We start from the raw sequence: 19,117 nt of genomic DNA on the forward strand, positions 1-19,117 counted from the left end.
GATCAGGCTGGAATTGAAAAACGACCTCGTACGTTGGAGAACTCGGGGGTTTAAACGGTGGCAGCCAGCCACTTTAACAAACTCTGCTAAAACCCTAAGAAATGGAACTTCAATCCGTTTGTCTCGGATTTCCTTTCCCAAATTTCAAATTACCCAATCATCGTCGCTTCTGTAATCAATCTGTAAGTAAATCTCTTCTAAATTTCTCTAAGTTTGTTACATTTTTAACGTTAAACCTCAGTATCCCAGTTATGTTTTTTTTTTATTAATTTTATCAAATCCAGAAGCTCACTCTCGTCTCCAATTATCAAAGTTTCAAGGCTCCTGCAAGTAACATAGTACTAAGAAATGGAAATGTTGGGCTAGGAGGTGTGTTCAAGTGTACCCTTTTTATCTCTCTTTTCTCAGATTTTTAGAGTACTAACATTTGTTCTGCCTTGTTTGATGTTTGAACTAAAAAAATGTTTTTTTTGAAATTTAGGGTATTTTATGCCTAAAATGAAAAGGTTAAATATAGACTTTAGATTGTGGAGATTGAATGGAGGGGGGGTTGTTTGTGCCTCTGGTTCTGATTCAAACTCAAGTTTGAAACGTACTGGGAGGGAGAAATCTGGTGTGGCTATCAGTAGATTTGGTGGGGTGGAACCATTTCGTGGTAAACCAGGTTCTGTTTCCTTTTATGGGCTAACTCACCAGCTAGTGGAAGAGAGCAAATTGATGTCAGCTCCTTTCCAAGAAGAAAAGGGATCCTTCCTTTGGGTCTTGGCACCTGTTGCATTGATTTGTTCATTGATCCTTCCACAGTTTTTCTTTAGCTATGCAATTGAGACTTTCTTCAAGGACGAGACACTCATAGGTATTCTAATTGAACTTGATCTTTTCCTTTCCTTAATGTTAGATTGTGAACTGGTTGCTAAGTTTTAGTTGAATGTATTTGGATGGTGGAATCTCTGCGTCCTGATTCTGATGTTTTTGTCTATAATTATTAGAGAAGAAGGGGGTCAGATAAAACATGCCAGCCCTATGGCTGTTAGGTTTTTGTTTGAACTTAAAATTAGGATGAAAAAGATGATAGAGCTTGTCTCAAGCTGCAATAAACCAATTTGACTGGAAGCTTTGTCATTGGTTATGTTAATATGTTATTGATAATCATCAATGATTTCTTTCACAACCATGTATTGGTTGTATTGCAGTGTGTGTTGTCTAAAATGAAGAACTTATTAATTCTCTTTCATGATTATATCGTGCAGAAATTGTGTCCTCTTTTTCCTTTGAAGTGATGTTCTATATTGGTCTTGGGATGTTCCTGCTTGTGACTGATCATGTTCAAAGGCCATATTTGCAATTCAGTGCCAAGAGGTGGGGTCTCATTACAGGACTCAGGGGCTACATAACATCAGCTTTCTTCGCAGCGGGTTTCAAGGTTGTTGCTCCTCTCTTTTCCGTCTATTTAACTTGGCCGGTGCTTGGCTTCCCAGCCTTGGTTGCAGTGTCTCCTATCCTGGTAGGCTGTGCTGCTCAACTTGCATTTGAGATGATTCTTGATAAGCGCCAGTCATCTTGTTGGCCCCTGGTTCCTATTATTTTCGAGGTATTAGGTGTTTTACTGGATTCAGATCCATTTAAAGACCAAATAAGATGATTTACAACTTTATAATTGATTTTGCAGGTGTATAGATTGTATCAGTTGACCAGAGCTACTCAATTTATTCAGAACTTTATGTTCTTGATGAAAGACTCTCCCAAGTCCCCAGAGATGATGGAGAGAGGTGGTGCACTTATTGGGATGGTAGTAACTTTCCAAGTGGTAGCTGTGGTTTGCCTTTGGTCATTGATGACATTTCTTCTACGGCTTTTTCCTTCTAGACCCGTTGCAGAGAACTATTGATGTTTGTAAGGGTGGTATTATTATCCACAGTTCTTTGTTAGTTTTGAATCTTCAAAATTTACCCCTTAGGTATCCATGAAACTCCGTGGCCCAACTCATGTTCATCTAAAGTACATAACAGGAGAAATTTTGGGGTAACTGCCAAAAATGCGGATACAATTATTTAAGGCTGAATGAAGAAAGAGAGAAGGTGAAGTTCTTGATGTCACTCAAATGCAATTGGTTGTAACTTCTAATTATGGCCTTTTTATTTTTTTATTTTTCCTGAATGGAAGAATATTTCCCAAGTATCTGCATGTGTTGATACAGGGGGATTATTGACTTGTTTCTCAAACTGTTCGATTTTAGGCAATTAGGCAATTAGTCCTCTAAAGACTAAAAGATGTCTTGATGATATTATTTGTTCTTGAAATGCTTTGCTTCAGATTCGACAAACTACTCTCTTCACCAATGATCCTTACTGTATAACAACCCTCTAGGGCCTTTCTTCTTTGTCTCTAAGTCCAAAACTTATATTTCAAGTGATTAGCCTTCGAATGAAAGAAGATTGGTTGGCCCTTAACGGAGCTCAAATGGCTATATTTGACTAGCATCGTCAGATGGTGTGGCTCTTGTTCAATGACCGCTTATGGATGGCGTGTAGCAAAATTTCGCACTAGTCGGCACCATTTGTTTTCTTTCAGAATTCTTTCAAAGAATTTTAAGCTTAAAAAAAAAATAAAAATTCTTGAGACTAATTTTAACATTAGGACAGAATCTGAGATGGTTCTTTGAAGTGACTTACAAATAATGTCTTGTTATAAAATTAAGTCAAATAAGACGTAGATTTGAAATCTGAAGAGTGAAGAGTGAACCAAAGGTGGTTCATTCGAGGATTTGGTTACGGACACCTGAAGACAGACAAACTGAAAGTGAAGGTCCAAAGTGAGAAGTGAACTAACGGTGGTGAGTTAAAAGGCAACCTAAGATTCAAGGGCCAAAATAAGATCCCTTGCAAAATAAAACAGAACGAGGAAAAAAGACTAAACTAAGGTCAAAGTGAAAGAGCAAACTAATGGCAGTGAGCCTGGAAATATGCTAATTTTATTTGCTCCTCTAATTTGCTAATCAGCATGTGTCGCCGCCGACTATTATTCCTCGACGGAAGCAGGAAACATCCAGCAAAGCCAATCGGCCCCGTCCCAAATAATGGAAAAACAAACAGACCCCTAAAGATACGGGCTGACAAGTGTGCGGATCACAGCTAAACTGAGCGCACACGCATAGAAATTGAAAAGCGCAACGTGACTCTAATATAGCCTTGTAATTCTTCTTCAAATTTTTATGAACAATTCAAAACATACTCTCCAAGAAAAATGTGAAAAAGAAGCGTAGCCTAATAGCGACAATTACAACTAATATGCTGCGAATCTTCTCGTTCAATTGTACGGTATAAAATGAATAGAAACACCCCACCGCCACCAATTCTCAAACCAAAATAAGTTTCAAAAGAGAGCTTCCAATTTTCTAAGCCCAGAGTTCAATGGCTACCACTAGATTGTTGCGTTCATCAAACAAGCCTTTTGGTCGTAATTTTGCTGCTGCTTCTTCTTGGCCTTCTTCCTCGGTGAACACTGTGAGGTGGAAACAAGGGAGGACTAGATAGGGAGAACAAAGTTTGTGGGAATAGTGAGAGGAAATCAACGGTGGTTGTGAAGGCTTCGTGGCAGCAGCAGAGAGTAGTACTTTGGTCATATCAAAGCCACAGGTTGATTGAGGAAGAGAGTTGTCTTCTTTGCTTGCAAATGCTATTAATGCTATGCGTCAGGTGCTGATCAGGCTGTTTGTGAAACCAAGACCTTGGAAATTACATGTTCAGATGCTCATTCAAAAGCGGCAATACCCCGCAATACCCTGTCATTGAAAAGGTTTAGTTATTTCTTTTGAAAAAATTGAGTAATTTCTACGGAACAGTTAGATTTATCAGCTGCAATCATGCCTGCAGGTTATAATTGATTGTCGATTCTTTACCTGATTTGCTGTTGCTGGATCTTTACTTGGATCAGTACTTTGTTTCATGGAGGTAGTTATACGCTTTCAAAGAAAAAGAATGACCTTACGCTTTGTTCTGTTTCTTTTATATGGTAGTCGTATCGTATTTAACTGTGAAAATGACATCCATTATGCAGGGAAGCTTTCTCATTCTGGAGTCATATTTACACTATTTCCATAGTTTATCACAAAAGTTAGATTAAGAACATATCATCCACCTACTGATAGAAGCCATAGGTATATATCCTCTTTGTCATTTACATATATTGCAACATTATTCTTGAGCTGAGTATAATATTGTTTAACTGTTGAATGTTTTATTCTTGCAGATATGTTCTTGGTCGGAACCGCCATGCTTATTTTTGGGATGGGGCTGTACATCATGTTTGTGGGAACAAAGACAATGAAAGGAGGTGCTCCCTCGCTTCCAAAATCGAACTTGTTTGGGCTCTTCCATTTGAAGGTATTCAACTTTCTGTTAAATTTGTCACACCATGAAAAAACCATGGAGCATTTTACATGAATTTTTCCATGATTCTTTCAGACACTTCCAGCTTGGGTTGAAATGAAATCAGTTTCACAAGCAAAGTCACAAATTGGGCATGCTGTGATGATGATACTTCAAGTTGGAGTCTTGGAGAAATTCAAGAATATACCTATTGTTACTAGCTTGGATCTAGCCTGCTTTGCTGGAGCAGTATTTGTTTCCTCAGCTTGTATATTCCTTCTCTCGAAGCTTTCAGTTGGCGGTAGCATGGAAGATAGGTAGCTGAAAAATTTATATACCGATCATACATACATTTATAGAAGAAAGAAGATCATTGAGAAGATCAAGAGACAAACCTTTTATTCTTTTGGTCAGTAATTCTTTTTCTAGCCTCACTGATATAGACACTAAGCTGTTGATTAGATGAGGAAAAAGAAAATCTTAAAGGTATAAAAGAATAAGCTTCAACATCAAGGATCTTTAGTAGGCGCTGGTAATTAGCCAATATCAATTTTCACATTGGTTGGAGACAAGTGATTCATTTTGAAGCATGTTCTATATGGTAATCAATTTTATGAATTATATTCTTTTGTAGTTTTACGGCTTGGTTATCTCTTTCACATACTAAAATATATTAATAAGATGATACTACATTTAGTTGACATGAGATCTGAGTCGTGATCGATCCAACATATCAGTATATGAGCTTGGAAGGACCAAATTTCAACTACTGAATTATACTAAGCTAGAACTCAATGATTAACTAGTTCGACAGGCATGTACATGTAAGGATGATAGATTAAAAAATAAAAACGATATACTATATATCAAACAACAGCCATCAATCACCTATTCTGGATACGCTGTGCCACAAGACAATCAAAATTTTCTGCGGCACCTTCTTGAGTCCTCGGTATAATGATATATTATCAGGAAATTGATCAATTAGCTCTAACAAGACAGGCTTTTGATGCTTGACACATCTTTTGATGTGGAAAGAACTGTTGAAAGTTCTGCAACAGAATCTCTTCATAAGTTTGGAATATCTGCCTCGGTCAGGACTCTATTTTTTCCACTTCATGGTGGAGTACTCTTCGAGCATCAATTCAGAGAAGTTGCTAAAGATTTCAAGAGCAGCTGCATCCTTATCTTCACTGTATGCATCGCTTCGTCCTTGGCCCAATAATTTGAGATGATAGTGGCTATCGATGGACCTTAGAATTAAGCTGGACTGAAATCATATGGGTTTGAGACTAGTCTAAGTGTGGGATTTGGATTTCGAACAATCTTGTGGACCGACTTAATCAATCTAGCCCTAGATGGCTTCATCATGAGTGAGGGTTTTCTTTCTCTTTTTCTTTTTTATAATGTAACAATAAGTCATTCACTTATTAAAATTTATCATATTGGAAGCATTTATTAAATCATTGATAATCGGTTATCTTGAATTTGTGTCCATGCATGCATCAAATCCATGGAAAATTTAAAAAAAAATGTATTAATTAGGCTAGAGATACCCTTCTTTTAATTGTTTGAACAATGAAGGATTTGAGTTTGAAATTTTCATTCAGATATATATGAATTTCTAATCTTCAACTGTATTCAACATATTCAACTATGCTTTGCAATTTAATGATTGCATTAGTTAAGTCATGGATTGCTTCATGCAAGGAGATATCAAAATTAATCTTCTCACATATAGAACTCAGGAATCAAGAACAAAAAAAAAAAATCAAGATGTGTAAGAGAGAGAGAAGAGGATCTTTTTCAAGTTACAATATTACATGATATAAATAGATATGTATGAATGTATATTTTCCGGATATATACATGTTACAAACGAACAAGTAAATATCAAGCAATGAAATTTGACCAATTAGAGATAATTACATCGCTCTTTGTTTGCAAATGTTATTTAAGTTTTATATCTTTTCAATCTTATCCTTAAAATATTAAAGTTCTATGTTTAAGAGCAACTCCATCAAGGAATCTCTCACTAAAAAAAGAAGAGAAAGAGAAAAAGAACCTTTGGTGATCCTTTTTCAATTGATTAAAGAGAACTTAACTTTACTCTATCTTTTTTATATATAAAAATATCGCTAAAGTCTAGTAAGAATCCACTCTGCACTTATATAAAGTGGGAAACATATGCATATTTCCACTTGCACTGATTTAAATACAGAGATTTTCCAGTGTTCCAAAGTTATTGTTGCTTTTCTGATGACAATGACCTTGAAAAACTTATGGGTAAGTAAGGAAAATAGAAAAAAAGGCTTTTAGATGATGAGAATTATGCTTCTGCACCTTTTTTATTGAAAAAAACAGAACATTTTAACATGATATATGTATGTATGACCATGCAAAAGCTTCACAACTCAAATCACTTTCATATGTATAGCATAAGGATAAAATTATGGATATATATGGTGGATCATTAAAACTAAATAGTGGGATCATTTTCTTAAAGAAAAACTTACTGAGATCATGGCCAAACATATCTATTGCAAATTGGAAAGGAAAAGCTGTAAACTGACTTTATATATGGTGGAGAATGGTTTCTGACTATATATAATGACGCAGCAAAACTCGTACCCGGGCTTGGTGAAGCACAAAATCTACATAAGATCTGTTTAGAATAAATATGAAAAATTTCAGTTTCATTTCTTCTAACAATACTACTAGTATTATAAAAACCATGAAATTAAACTCCAAAATGATTATTTGCTCATCTCTATGGATGAAATCCTAAAAAGTTCGAACAACAAATTAAACTCACACCCATTTGGAGTGATCTAATTAGGTTGCCGGGGTTCGGAACACACTGCGCATGTTGATGAGGTCCTCAAATTGGCGAAGGTGCAGAGATCACAAGTCCAAGGGCCTCGTCCACACATGGTACAATTCGTGGCAGAAACATCATTGACATAGGTACAATATGCACAAATCCATGAACCCTGGGCAGTGGCAGAGGACTCATTTATGTTTGTATCGAAGCTCCTAGCTCCAATAAGAGCAACAGCATCAGCAGCAGCATTAGTCATTGTCGGATCCCGTTTGGGTTTCTTTGAGACACTTGAAGAACCCTGGGAGTTTACATCAGATAGTCCATTCTGTAGAGCTTTAACCAAGTTCTCAAAGTAATTTCTGGTCACCCTGGTGAGCACAAGAAGCTTTTTACGGAACTCGATGAATTTCTTTGATGGCTGCTGATTTTTCAGGAATGGTAGCAAATCCTTCTCTGCACAATCATGAAGCCTTTCCAAGCCAGACTCAGCCTCACCTTGCAAATACTCAAACAAGTTCCTTTTAGCCGGGTCTTCATCAGACAAGTAGTAACCATATGCATAGGTCCATGTAAGCACCCTCCTACATTCAACTATCCGTTGCCAGGCTTCTGTTAAAAACTTGAGTTGAACTTCAGGTTCGGCTTGAATTCGACCAAGAATCTCAATTTGCTCATTTTGCACATTTTGCAAGTCGGCAGCAGCCTTCTTCATTGATTTTTGATTGGTCGCCCAACGTTCAAAGTAATGAGTGTATCTCATCACATAGTCCTTTGCTTTTTTTCTTCTTTGCTCCTCAGGATTTTCCTCATAACGGTTACAAGCTCCATGACGACTCCAATCTTGGAGGCATAGCCAGCAAAATTGGAAATTGCAAGGTGCCCTACATGTCATGTGCGAACACCCCATGTTTTTCTCAATTGGTCTTCTGCATTTGGGACAAGGCTTGGTAAAAGCAAGTATGTAATTCACATTCTCAGCCTCAGAGCTGTTCTTCGACATCCATTTTGTCACAGTTTCACAGTCCACGGGACGATGTGCTTCTTGAGTACAATTCCAGCAAAACGAATGAGAGCAAAGACAAGAAACATCAAAATTTTCACTCCCAGCAACAAATTTAATAGCGTTTTCACAGCCTGGGCCAGGACACCACTTGATCATCTTGCTTTCTTCAATATATGACATAACAAAGTAACCAGAATACTTGTTTTTCTCTTCCTCAGACACAAATAGACCAACCATGTCTTCACCCACAGCAGCATGACAAGATGGTTCGGGACACTTTAGCAATAAACTTCCAGGGCCATCAGCGATAGCTGTTTTAATATACTTACTCCAGCAATCATTGCAATAAGGGTGCCCACAAGCTGTAGACTTAAACCCATCACGAGGGAAAGATTCCAAACAGATTACACAAAGAATATAGCCATGATCAGGTAATTCAATCAATGGTTTGACAAGCAAGCCTGCCTTTTCACGGGCTTGTTTTTCATCAGCAAACCATGCATCATGAACTTTACTAACACTCCAATTATAGTGAAGGAGTAAGACACTTGCCTCAACTTTTGATACAGAAAGAACAGAGGAGACTTGATCAATACTCTCCTCCATACGCTGACGTATATCTGCTTCTTTTAGAACACTAAAATTGTCGTGCAACCTAGGGATATTAAGGGTTTCATCTTCTTCGAGTGCAATCTCATCATCATCATCATCATCATCATCATCATCATCATCATCATAATCAGCCCTGCTGTTGCCTTGGAGTAATTCATGATCCGTATCGTCGTTATAGGAGTCGTCATCACTATCCTCGTGGGCAAGGTGCTTATCGTCCTCATCAGAAGCCGCCATGACAAGTTAAAATCCAACCCTAGAAAAAAGCCGAAAAACTTAGGATATTAAGAAAGAGAAGAGATAGATTTGTTTAAAAACAGGACGATGTTCGGAAACTTTTTCTTTTTATGCTCTGTGTTGGGTAAATCAATGGAATCCTAAAAAAACCTAAAAAACCTATGATGATGAGAACTAGAATATGGAGAGATTTGTTTATTGATGTGGGCGAAGACTTTTATCCCTAGTAAACTTCTCCTCTATTTCTAAAATTTTGGAATCCTGTGCTGGCATCCCACTTAATTGCTCAGTGCACCCACCAATTAAAACTAGTAGTAATAATAGTTCAGATATTTTAAATATACGCATGTGGTATATATGGTTTTAATTGGATATCGAATGTAAATTATAGAATTATTACAATATCCCGACATTATTACCATAAAAGATTACCACTTATTTTGCAAAAATTAAAAATAAATATGTTTACCCAAAAATATAAAAGGATTGAATATGCAGCTGCTGAGAGAGAGATTGATTCAATGGTGCTTGAAAGCAATGAGAGAAAGTTACTATTATCTTCCGTCATCACTGATGCCCTCCAAAGATGGAAGAAAAACGGAAAAGAAGAAGAAAAACGATCGTTTTGATGGCTATTTGTTTGACAAATTGACGCATAGGTGATAGACCTTTTGTTTCATCCGTTGGTTAAAGAAACCAAGTATGCTAAGGACGTCTTTGTCCCTAGCTATATAGGTAGAGGGGAAAAAAGGGCGAATGGATCATCCATTTTCACCTTTAAGTCGATTAGAAACTCTTTAATTGCTGTACACAAGATGAAAATTAAAGCAGGCAAACATCAATTTACATTGAAAAGGATACAAATATTAACTTCTATCCGGTAATGAATGAATAAAATGGCTAAAATCCAAATAAAATGGAATATGGGGCAGAAAATTGTCTATTGCAATAACAAGAAGAATAATTATAGCAAGCTAGTAAAGCTCTCTACTCCAAATTGAGCCACAAAAGATTATACAGAGGGCAAAATTCTCTCCCTTTACATGGAAGCAAGGAGTTCTCTCATTTCAGTCACCGAGGGGATGGTTTCCGTGGGGTAAATTTTGGCAACAAGTTGGGCAAAGCTATCATACTTGTCCAGAAACTCCTTCTGTCAAATATTGTAAGATAATAAAACTAGTAAGCAACCCAGTAATGAATGTCCCACCAAATCAGCACCTAAGAAGTTGAAGCAACCTCAAACTCCCTCTTTCGTTCACCTCACAACTCACCCGGGTTTTTCTAATGCTCTTTCCCTTGGCATTGATTAATGATCCACAAAAAATGCTTTGGCAAAAAATAGTAAAGCCTTGAGCGGTTTTTGAAATGGAAGCTAGCTTACCTTGCACTTGTCCCACAATGAGGGTAACAGTTCCTCAGATGTTAAGTTCTTCTGCAACTTCTTATACATTGCAGCGATAGACTTGTCAACCTGTACGACAAGTCAAGATATAGATTCCACTATTTGAAACTAAAGGACATCATGTTCTGAAAATTGTTGATCAACTCACCCCAGATAAACTGGATTTTAACATCTTCCGGAGATCCATTTTAGACAATCCAAGCTGGAAAGGTATCTGCAAATTTTGAAGGACAAAGCCAAATCATTCATTTGTTAACAAATCCACCAAAGTCTGATGATAACTATTGGCACTAATTTCATTAGAAAAAAGTTGATTCAATTTTTATCATGGGATTCCGGCCATGACTAAAGATAGGATGGGACTACCATGCACATTAAGCCTTGTTCCGTAAATTTAGTTAAAAGTGGGAAAGATACAGATACTCTTGAGGAGCTATCTGATGAAACTCTATATGCATAAATTAAGACCACGACAAAATACTATCATTGGCACTCTAACCTCTTCAGGTGAAATAGTAAACATTAAATCCTCAATCTTTCGAGCAAACTGGAAAAGTCGTTCAAATTGCTGCAAAGAGAGAACAATTTTAAAGACTGAGTCATAACTTGAAAAGCTTATCAGTATTTCCACAACTATTTAACATCACTGCTTAACAATAATGGGTAAAGCAAATAAAAAGCCACCAAGGTGGATTCCTTACGTAGTATATTATCATGCTGATATGACGTGTACATGCTTGTTCATATGCTTCACTTGCTTGGTGATAAAATTTGGCTAAGGTGGGCACAACATTGGCCAGGTCATACAAGCTGTAAAATGTGCATGGAGAGAAAAAAAATTGCCCTCAAGGAAACATGAGAATTATTATATCCATAGCCATAGAAAAAATAGGAAAAAGAAGATCCAGACCTATTCTGAAATGCTGCATAGTTTTCTAAAAGAAATATATCAGCATATTTTAGATCAGTCTGTGCAAGTTTTTCGAGAGTCACAAACATAATGCTGACCTGCCAAACAATATTTACAATGTGAATTTTTTTCAGTAATAAACATAAATTCAGAAGATAATAACATAAAGAAAAATACAAAAAAAAAAAAAAAGCTGATTTGATACCACAATATGAAAGATTAATCTTATTAAGAAAAACAAGGATAATAAATGCAACCAAACACATCAAAAGTACAGGAAAGGTGACTGTACTTAGCAGATGCTTTAGTGACTTATAACTCCATTACATGCAAAAGTGTGCTGATTAGTAGCAAAACTAGACCTTAGCACATGCTTAAGTCTTACCATTATGAAGGAAACTGTATGATCCATCATGAGTTTAACTACATTATTCAACTAATCAAAAAATAAAAAGGATGTCAGGCTGAAAATAGGACTTACAAATTTGGTGTATGCTTGATCAACCAAGTCCCTAGATTGTCCCTGGATGTACTGTTCCATGCGGGTGGCTAGAGTTGCAAAGCTGTGCATAAGAACATATGAACTGTTTAAAACGAACTGAAGTCCAACCTGATGAGCAAGTAAATAATAAAGCATCACATATGAATATTAAACCTAGCTATTTTGGAAATAAAATTTACAGCGTGTTGAAAATATATGCCAGAAAAAACAAAAACATTTCAAACCATTAATTGAAAACAACTACTACTAGTTTTTTTTCTTTGCATTTTTATCAGCTTTGGTCTCAAATTTGCAATCTCTGAATTCTCATAAAGGCATTCACTTTACCGAGGGATGTATGATAAGACTCCCATTTGTCGAACGTTACGCTCATTTCTTTCAATTTGATGACAAGCCTCATCAACAAACTGCAAATTCAGTTGCAGCTTAAACAGATTAGATTCATACTAAATGCAAAAGGTCATAAGAATTTCAGTTTCCATATAAATGTACCCGGCTGAACTGCATAGAAATTCTTGATTCCAGGTCACCAAGCAGGAGGCGTACAAATCCTGCTGCATCAGCTTTCTGGCCAGATAGATAGCGCTCGGTTATCCCATGCATGGATATGCAACGTAAAGGGTCGATCTTATATGCCCAATCAACTACAGCATAAAAGTCTTCCTGCAATCCAGAAAATTGGAAATTGAGATTGCAAACCAGGGAGTGCCCGCTAAGTAACATCATAAAGAAATGCTAATGGAAAACAAGGAGAACAAGTACAATGAAATAAAGAATGAGAAGAATATGCAATCAAGTTAAAAATGATGAACATTAATAAAAAGTACCAAAACTTGGGAAGACATTCATAATTTAAAATGTAATTCTGGTTCCAGAAACTCAGAAAAAAAAAAAAAGGAACATAACAAGGAGCAACAGAAAATCTATCTGCAAAAGACTCCAATATGCTTGCATACTTGAATTCCATCAAGCAAATCCTGCAGTGATTCATTTAATGATTGCAGATCTGCAGAAGTTTTACCTAGCAAAATAAAGTAGTTTCCACATTTATAAGAGTTTGAATTAGAGGAAGGGAGATTTATTACCATAAATTATAAAAGCACAAGAGAAATGATTACCAGCTTTGCTATCATTGTCATCAATGTCCATAATGCCCAGATCATCATCATTGGTATCATCATCATAGGATCCACTTTTATTACCATTAGCAACACCTCCGGGGGGAACAAGCGCAGGAACTTCAAAGCACATGAAGTGTGCAAAGAAAGAACTCTGCAGTTTGAGACATGAAGGAATTAAATTTCAATAAATTAAGACTTGAGAATACATGTACCCTCATGTACAAATAGTGCAGGACGGACTATAACCTCATCTACAAGCAGTGGAATAAAAATTGTCAGCATTTTGGCATAAGCATCAGAAACTGCAGAAGTGTCTGCACTATTCCCACTTTGACTGCCACCTGTGGAAGCTTCTAGCCATACCGTTGGATTTCTTGATGCTTTTGTACTAGCACGTAGCTCATTGGCAAATTCACGAGCCTAAACAGAATTATAACTATTTATCAAGCATTTTAAAAAACATAAAGTTCAAATAAAAAAGGCATTTCTTTTCTAGATAGTTGAATATTTCATTCTGCATTCCCAACCTCTCGCCGAAGAAGTAAGTTAAGGGAGCTACAATAAGCTTTCCTCAAAGGACCCAAGCAACTCTTATCAAGACTCTGAGAACGAGAAGGAACGAAAGTATTAGAACAATCGAGACAAACTATTTTACACATTTAGAGTTGATCTACGATTTGACCTTTAAATGTTGCAAAAGGCGCGCATAAGTCCTGCATTTATACCGCAAATCAGCATGATCAGGCCTCTTCAACTGCCCCCGCTGTTTAAATCAAGCAGATGAACAACATTTAGGAATCCTTGCCACACTGTTGATACTTATCATCAAGATGAAAATAACATAAAAGCAATACCTGGGAGAAGTAGCTTTTGTCACTAATCATAAAATCCACCAAACTGGCAAAGTAGTTTCTCAAGAACTCAGAAGCTCTCCGGACAAATGTAGCTTTTAGTTTTTCGAGTTCTGCCCGCTTCTCTTTAACCTAAAATAAAGACACAACAAACAGAAAGCGACTTTTATTCTTAAAAGACCATACAAATCCAGATCCAGTAGCAATACTAGTCCACTGCAAAGTTATTGAAAGTAAAAGCTCCAACATTAAGTGAACATCCAAGTAAGCAGCATGTGTTAAACTAGTCCTGTGCCACGTAATCTACTGGATAATTTGCCTAACTACAAAACTGTGGAAACTGAGGGAAATGAGAGTGGTGAGTCCATACAGCTCTCATGTTTGCATAAGTAGAATCCAAGTTAGGTACTTCAAGGCCACGTAAGGCACCAGTTAACCACTCACATGCTTCAACATTTTGAAGCATGTGAGCCTCATCAAATGTGCCTCCTGTCAGACAAGCTGCATACTGCAACCAATAATAAAATTGTTAGGGGAATACAGGCTACATGCCTTGGCTAAAGTCTAAAAAAAAAAAAAATATAGCAATGGATGATATACCTCAGAAGGGACACGCAACCGTTCAAGAAGCTTATCAAGTTCTTCAATGAGTGCTTTATTATTTACAGACTGCATCTCTAACTTGTTGTTGCGGGTTTCTATCTAGTATATTGTGAAAAAGAGTTACATGCCGGCATAAGAAGAAGTCAGATGTTGAAGTCAAGAATATATAGTTTACATCTTCACCATTTAATTTGAGGACAAAATTAGCAGCAAACTAGAAGCACATAAATGATGGATTAATGACAGACTAGACAGGATGAAAACAGAGGATCCTACAATTAAGAGACTGTCCACAAAAGGTTCCCTACCGACTCAATATCTTCTCTCATATGTCGTAATTTAACATTGAAGATTCCTAACCATTCATCCATGTCGTCAACATAATTTGTTGCTGCCTCAAGCCCTTGCAATACCTGAAAGACGAGGAACAGAACAGTAAGCTTAGTGACTAAGAAGCATATTGTTAATAGTGGTGAACATCAGCATAACCAAGATTAATAAAGAATTTTCATATGAAAAAAACCAAGAATGTTCTAAACACATAAAGCAATCATAAAAGCCACAAGGTAAGGTGGAAAATAAACAGAAGTTCCTCAAACACAACAACATATTCATTGGAACTATTTAGGAGTAGGCAAACATAAATAAGCAGCTGTTAGAGAAGAATGGCTAGAAGTCAAGGTAGAGAAATTGTGAACTTGAGTATACCCAAAATGCAAGTAAAGAAGACTGCATAGAATATCTGATAAGCCTGTTTGATACCTAATGCATAATGGGATGGGACTAGACCAGAAGAGCCGTGAAGCATGGGAACAATGCAGGCCATTGATTCTTAATAGTCCCAACATGGTGCCAGTGAGATATAAGAATAAAACAATGAGAGGAAAAACACAATCAAAAAGCAAAAATAGAAGTAAACACCTCATCTACTAGAGGTTCACTTTCCAAAATGGCATGCACATTTGCTGCTTCCAGAGCAAGAAGCTCCCGCTTCAACCGTTCAGAAAATGCTTCCGCTTCACCAATGCCCATGACATAGCTGTATTTCATGTTATGATAAAAAACATTAGGATAAGATTGTGCTTCAACCATTACGAACCAAACACAAAAAAACAGTATATTTCTTTTCAGTTATGCAAATCAAACAGACTGTGAAGAAAAAGAAATCAAGAATCATAGACTATCAAGGATCTATGACCACTACAACAACCAAGCCACATCTTCATACTTTTTTTTGCTCTGTTTCCAAAAAATGACAGATATTGCTGCCAAGATAAGGACCCCCTCCCCAACATCACCCTTAGAGAAATAGAACTATGACTTTAGCTGTTATCTAATCATCTCAGTAATTTGGCAGATGATAAATAAATATTTTATTTTTTAAAAAACAAAATGCAAATGCAACATATTGATATGACCATTCTCATCTGATATATTTCTGGATACAACCAACAATAAGTGAATACTTGCATATCAATTTCCAAGAATTGGACTGCAGGTGTGCTTCATGCCTAGAGATGGCAATGGGTTGGGTTAGGGCCTTTTTTTTTTCTCGCCCCGACTCCGAATTGACTTTATAAAATTCATAATTGACTCTAACTCGACATCAAAACGTTATTTTTTCATACCCAACCCGCATATGTACAAAACCGCAACCGACCTGACCCAATTAAAGTATTAAATAATAATTTTATTAATATAATACATATATAAATATAAAATTAAAAAAATAATAAAAAATATTTTATATATATACTGGGTCACATTTACCTAAAACTAGACTCTGATCCGACCTCAGCTTTGGGAAAAAAAATCCGACCCAACCCATAACCCAATTTTCAAAAAAAAGATCCTATTCTTGGAACCCAACAGGTTTGGGTGGATTTGCCATCCCTCATCATGCCTTATGTCTACTCTGTCAATTTGCATTAGCAATTTAGCATTTTACAGTCTAGAAGGAATCTATGCAGTTGCTTAAGGGTGAAGCATATCTGACTTTCACTGAAGAACCTTAGATCAGAATAAAGGAACAACATACGTGCCCAAAAGAGCCTCCATGTCCTCTTCCTCAGCTTGAGAAACAAGTTCCTTTTCAACGGTCACTTTCAAGTCACTTTCAGTTACTCTAGTTGCAACTAGACCATCTTGCTGATTCCTTTGAGTAGTGACAGAGGGTGTATTTTCCTAGATACAGCATACAAGTTAAAGACGAGAAAAGAAAATTTCAGATAAAATTATTGAAATAAGATATCTTGAATTTTAAGCAAAATCAGAACTCCACTATGGCATTATGCTCCTCAGAATGAACACCAATCCACTAGGTTCTATAAGTTAAAATATCCTTAAACTTGGCCACTAGGCATGAGCAACTAGAAGCTTATGTTATGCTCTGCATAATTACAGCTTTTTGTGAGTTTCATGTATTCTATAATTTGCATAAAAAAATGATTTAATATCAATTCAACACTCAAGAAATCAGAAAGAACAAAATCATCAAACTCACCTTAGCCCAAAGAGCCATCTCCACAACATCTATACCAACAACTTTGGGAAGGCGACCAAGTATATCTTTGCAGATGTTTAAGATACATAATAAAAGGCGGTTCCTGCAAAAATATTTAAGAAAGGACATGGAAATAAATAACTATATGCAACAACAGCCAATTGTTAAAAGAACAATCAAGAAAAGAAGATAAGCATTAATTTTGTTGGAGAACCAAAAGGAAGGAACCATAAAAGAGAAAAAAGAAACATCCCAACAAAAAGGTGATATCTTCAATCCAGAGCGATTTCAATTTACCTGTCATCAATGTTGCGCATAGTCCACTGAGGTGGAGCAACACTTTGACTTCTGAGGTTATCAAATCCCTATAAGAAGTTCAGTTAGAAGTTGAATAAAAAATTCCATGCAGGGAGAACATGGAAAAGAAGTTTAAGGTAGAAATATATTCTACTTCTGCTCAATTGGTTCTTTAAATCACATAGTCACTAAGCAGTGTTTGGTCTACTGAAGTTGATAAAGATCAAAGAACATACAGCTTTCAACAGAATATTCTTATTCAAACAGCCAAAGAAAAGGAACAAAAAAAGGGCTTACCAAAGTAAAAGTACATCCACTGGGATCATTAGTTATAACCTCAACCTTTGAAAGATGCTTCAATTTGTATAACTTAGCAGGCTGCACAATTTTAGTAATTCATATGTCAATATATGATCCTAAAATTAATAAAACTAGAATACCTATTAGTTAAGACTTATCTTTAATCAAATAGTTCCCTGCCCTTTGTATTGGAAATTGAAGAAGTTTGCCTTTTGTTTGTACTAGCAATATTCTCTTCTCATTAATGCAAAAAGTGATTGTATAAATGATTCTGTGTTTCACATGAAGAGGTAGACAAATGGCTAGCTGTACTTTGTGATTTGTATATTCATTATTTTTTATCAATAGCAAACTTCAGTAGAAAAGGAAAAGATGTGATCCATAAGAACAATAAACAAAGCTATATCCCACTTTATCATGGCCATGTTATGACTCTTGATTCACCACTAATGCACACAAATGACAATTAATCACACACTGATAATTCATTCTGGTAAAACATATAAACCTAATGTATGATGAACAACAATCAACTATATTAGCAGAATGAAGCCAGAGAGGCAAGCAACTATACCAATGAGTCCTAACAAAAAATTTATGGACCAGCACAGCCTCAGAGGTCAAAACCTATTACAGGTAAGCCAATTGAAACCTCACAATGGCCACCCTAATCATTCTGCGTTCAGCTTTAAGCTACCATGTAGCAACACTACAAAAAGGCTTACTCAATAAAAAATGATAAACTCATTGGCTAATCTTTCTGCACTTATTCCCGTTTGTCCTAACACACATAGTCTGAAATTATAATAAGGGACAATTACCTCAAGAACGCCTCCTGTAGAATACTTCAAGACTCGCAGAAAAGCTTTAGTTCGCTGACCTTTTGATTTCACTGCATAAACCATAGGTCTTCATAAGGACAAGCAAAAAAAGCTTCAAGAATCCAGCATTAATCCAAACAAGAATGAAGAACCCCGCAGTACACTTACAAGGGAACCCATGGCACTTCAAATCTAATTATTATTATTTTAATTCAAAAACCTTTACAAAGTATAGCTAATATTCCTTGAATTTGAACTGTCCTAACAGTTTGGCACAATTTACTATCGTAACGGTTAGTTCAATAGTTCAACATTGCAATTAACACAATTCTAGCATAATCAATAAATTTTCAATTGAAAAGAAGTAAAAAAAAAAAAAAAAAAAAAACTACATCGTAAATTAAAGTAGAGAAAATATTGTCAGATTAAGGAGAGGAGGTACTGGAGAGAGCGAGGACTCTAGGTTTAGCCATGTGGCGGCCAAATTTGCCAGATTTGCCCCAGATCCCGTGGCTTTTAGCGACGCGAATCGACATCACGACCTTCTGTTTGGTGCCTTCGATTGCGGCCTCACAAGCTCGCCTTAGCTCCTCGTCGTCCGCGCTTGATTTCGCCATTTCGTATTCCTACGACTTTCTCCTTCCTTCCTCAACGGATGCGAGCTTCCCAGGTTCCCAATCTCCAAGAGGGAGAGACAGAGAAAATGTGAAAAAATTGCGTGATTAACAGTTAACAGACACGAACCAACAAAATTTAAAAAAAAA

At 36.4% G+C, this 19,117-nt stretch overlaps 2 protein-coding genes and 2 pseudogenes across 6 annotated transcripts; 2 read left to right on the forward strand and 2 right to left on the reverse strand.

The window, feature by feature from the left end:
* On the forward strand, positions 1-2,323 carry LOC111312661 (tRNA-processing ribonuclease BN). 2 transcript variants are annotated; one of them, XM_089767873.1, is made up of 5 exons: positions 1-182; positions 288-369; positions 482-856; positions 1,251-1,591; positions 1,670-2,323. In XM_089767873.1, the coding sequence occupies exons 1-5, from the start codon at positions 102-104 to the stop codon at positions 1,886-1,888; spliced, it is 1,098 nt and encodes a 365-aa protein (XP_089623999.1). In that variant the 5' UTR covers positions 1-101; the 3' UTR covers positions 1,889-2,323. The 2 variants fall into 2 exon arrangements, with proteins under 2 accessions (XP_089623999.1, XP_022768858.2); XM_022913123.2 differs by having other exon boundaries at positions 2-182; positions 285-369.
* Positions 2,324-3,410: 1,087 nt separating this feature from the next.
* On the forward strand, positions 3,411-4,747 carry LOC149520601 (uncharacterized; annotated as a pseudogene). Its single transcript, XR_016346279.1, has 5 exons — positions 3,411-3,760; positions 3,842-3,950; positions 4,057-4,156; positions 4,249-4,382; positions 4,464-4,747. The product of XR_016346279.1 is annotated as an uncharacterized LOC149520601 (transcript).
* A 2,167-nt stretch (positions 4,748-6,914) lies between these two features.
* Positions 6,915-9,043, reverse strand: LOC111312660 (putative E3 ubiquitin-protein ligase ARI8 pseudogene; annotated as a pseudogene). Its single transcript, XR_016346264.1, has 2 exons — positions 7,183-9,043; positions 6,915-7,032 (listed from the first exon to the last, which is right to left on the reverse strand). The product of XR_016346264.1 is annotated as a putative E3 ubiquitin-protein ligase ARI8 pseudogene (transcript).
* On the reverse strand, positions 7,009-19,080 carry LOC111312659 (exocyst complex component SEC3A). 2 transcript variants are annotated; one of them, XM_089767845.1, is made up of 25 exons: positions 18,796-19,080; positions 18,354-18,424; positions 17,530-17,610; positions 17,233-17,300; positions 16,936-17,038; positions 16,471-16,616; positions 15,354-15,471; positions 14,741-14,845; positions 14,430-14,531; positions 14,200-14,337; positions 13,833-13,961; positions 13,661-13,741; positions 13,506-13,580; positions 13,225-13,398; positions 12,976-13,129; positions 12,814-12,878; positions 12,350-12,520; positions 12,185-12,264; positions 11,837-11,918; positions 11,356-11,453; positions 11,147-11,255; positions 10,945-11,013; positions 10,594-10,659; positions 10,425-10,514; positions 7,009-9,062 (listed from the first exon to the last, which is right to left on the reverse strand). In XM_089767845.1, the coding sequence occupies exons 1-25, from the start codon at positions 18,968-18,970 to the stop codon at positions 9,030-9,032; spliced, it is 2,583 nt and encodes an 860-aa protein (XP_089623971.1). In that variant the 5' UTR covers positions 18,971-19,080; the 3' UTR covers positions 7,009-9,029. The 2 variants fall into 2 exon arrangements, with proteins under 2 accessions (XP_089623971.1, XP_022768852.1); XM_022913117.2 differs by lacking the exon at positions 7,009-9,062 and adding an exon at positions 9,860-10,193.
* Positions 19,081-19,117: the final 37 nt, after the last annotated feature.

Source organism: Durio zibethinus, chromosome 1 (assembly GCF_047325235.1).
Source record: "Durio zibethinus cultivar Kanyao isolate XHJ-2024 chromosome 1, ASM4732523v1, whole genome shotgun sequence".
NCBI lineage: Eukaryota > Viridiplantae > Streptophyta > Magnoliopsida > Malvales > Malvaceae > Durio > Durio zibethinus.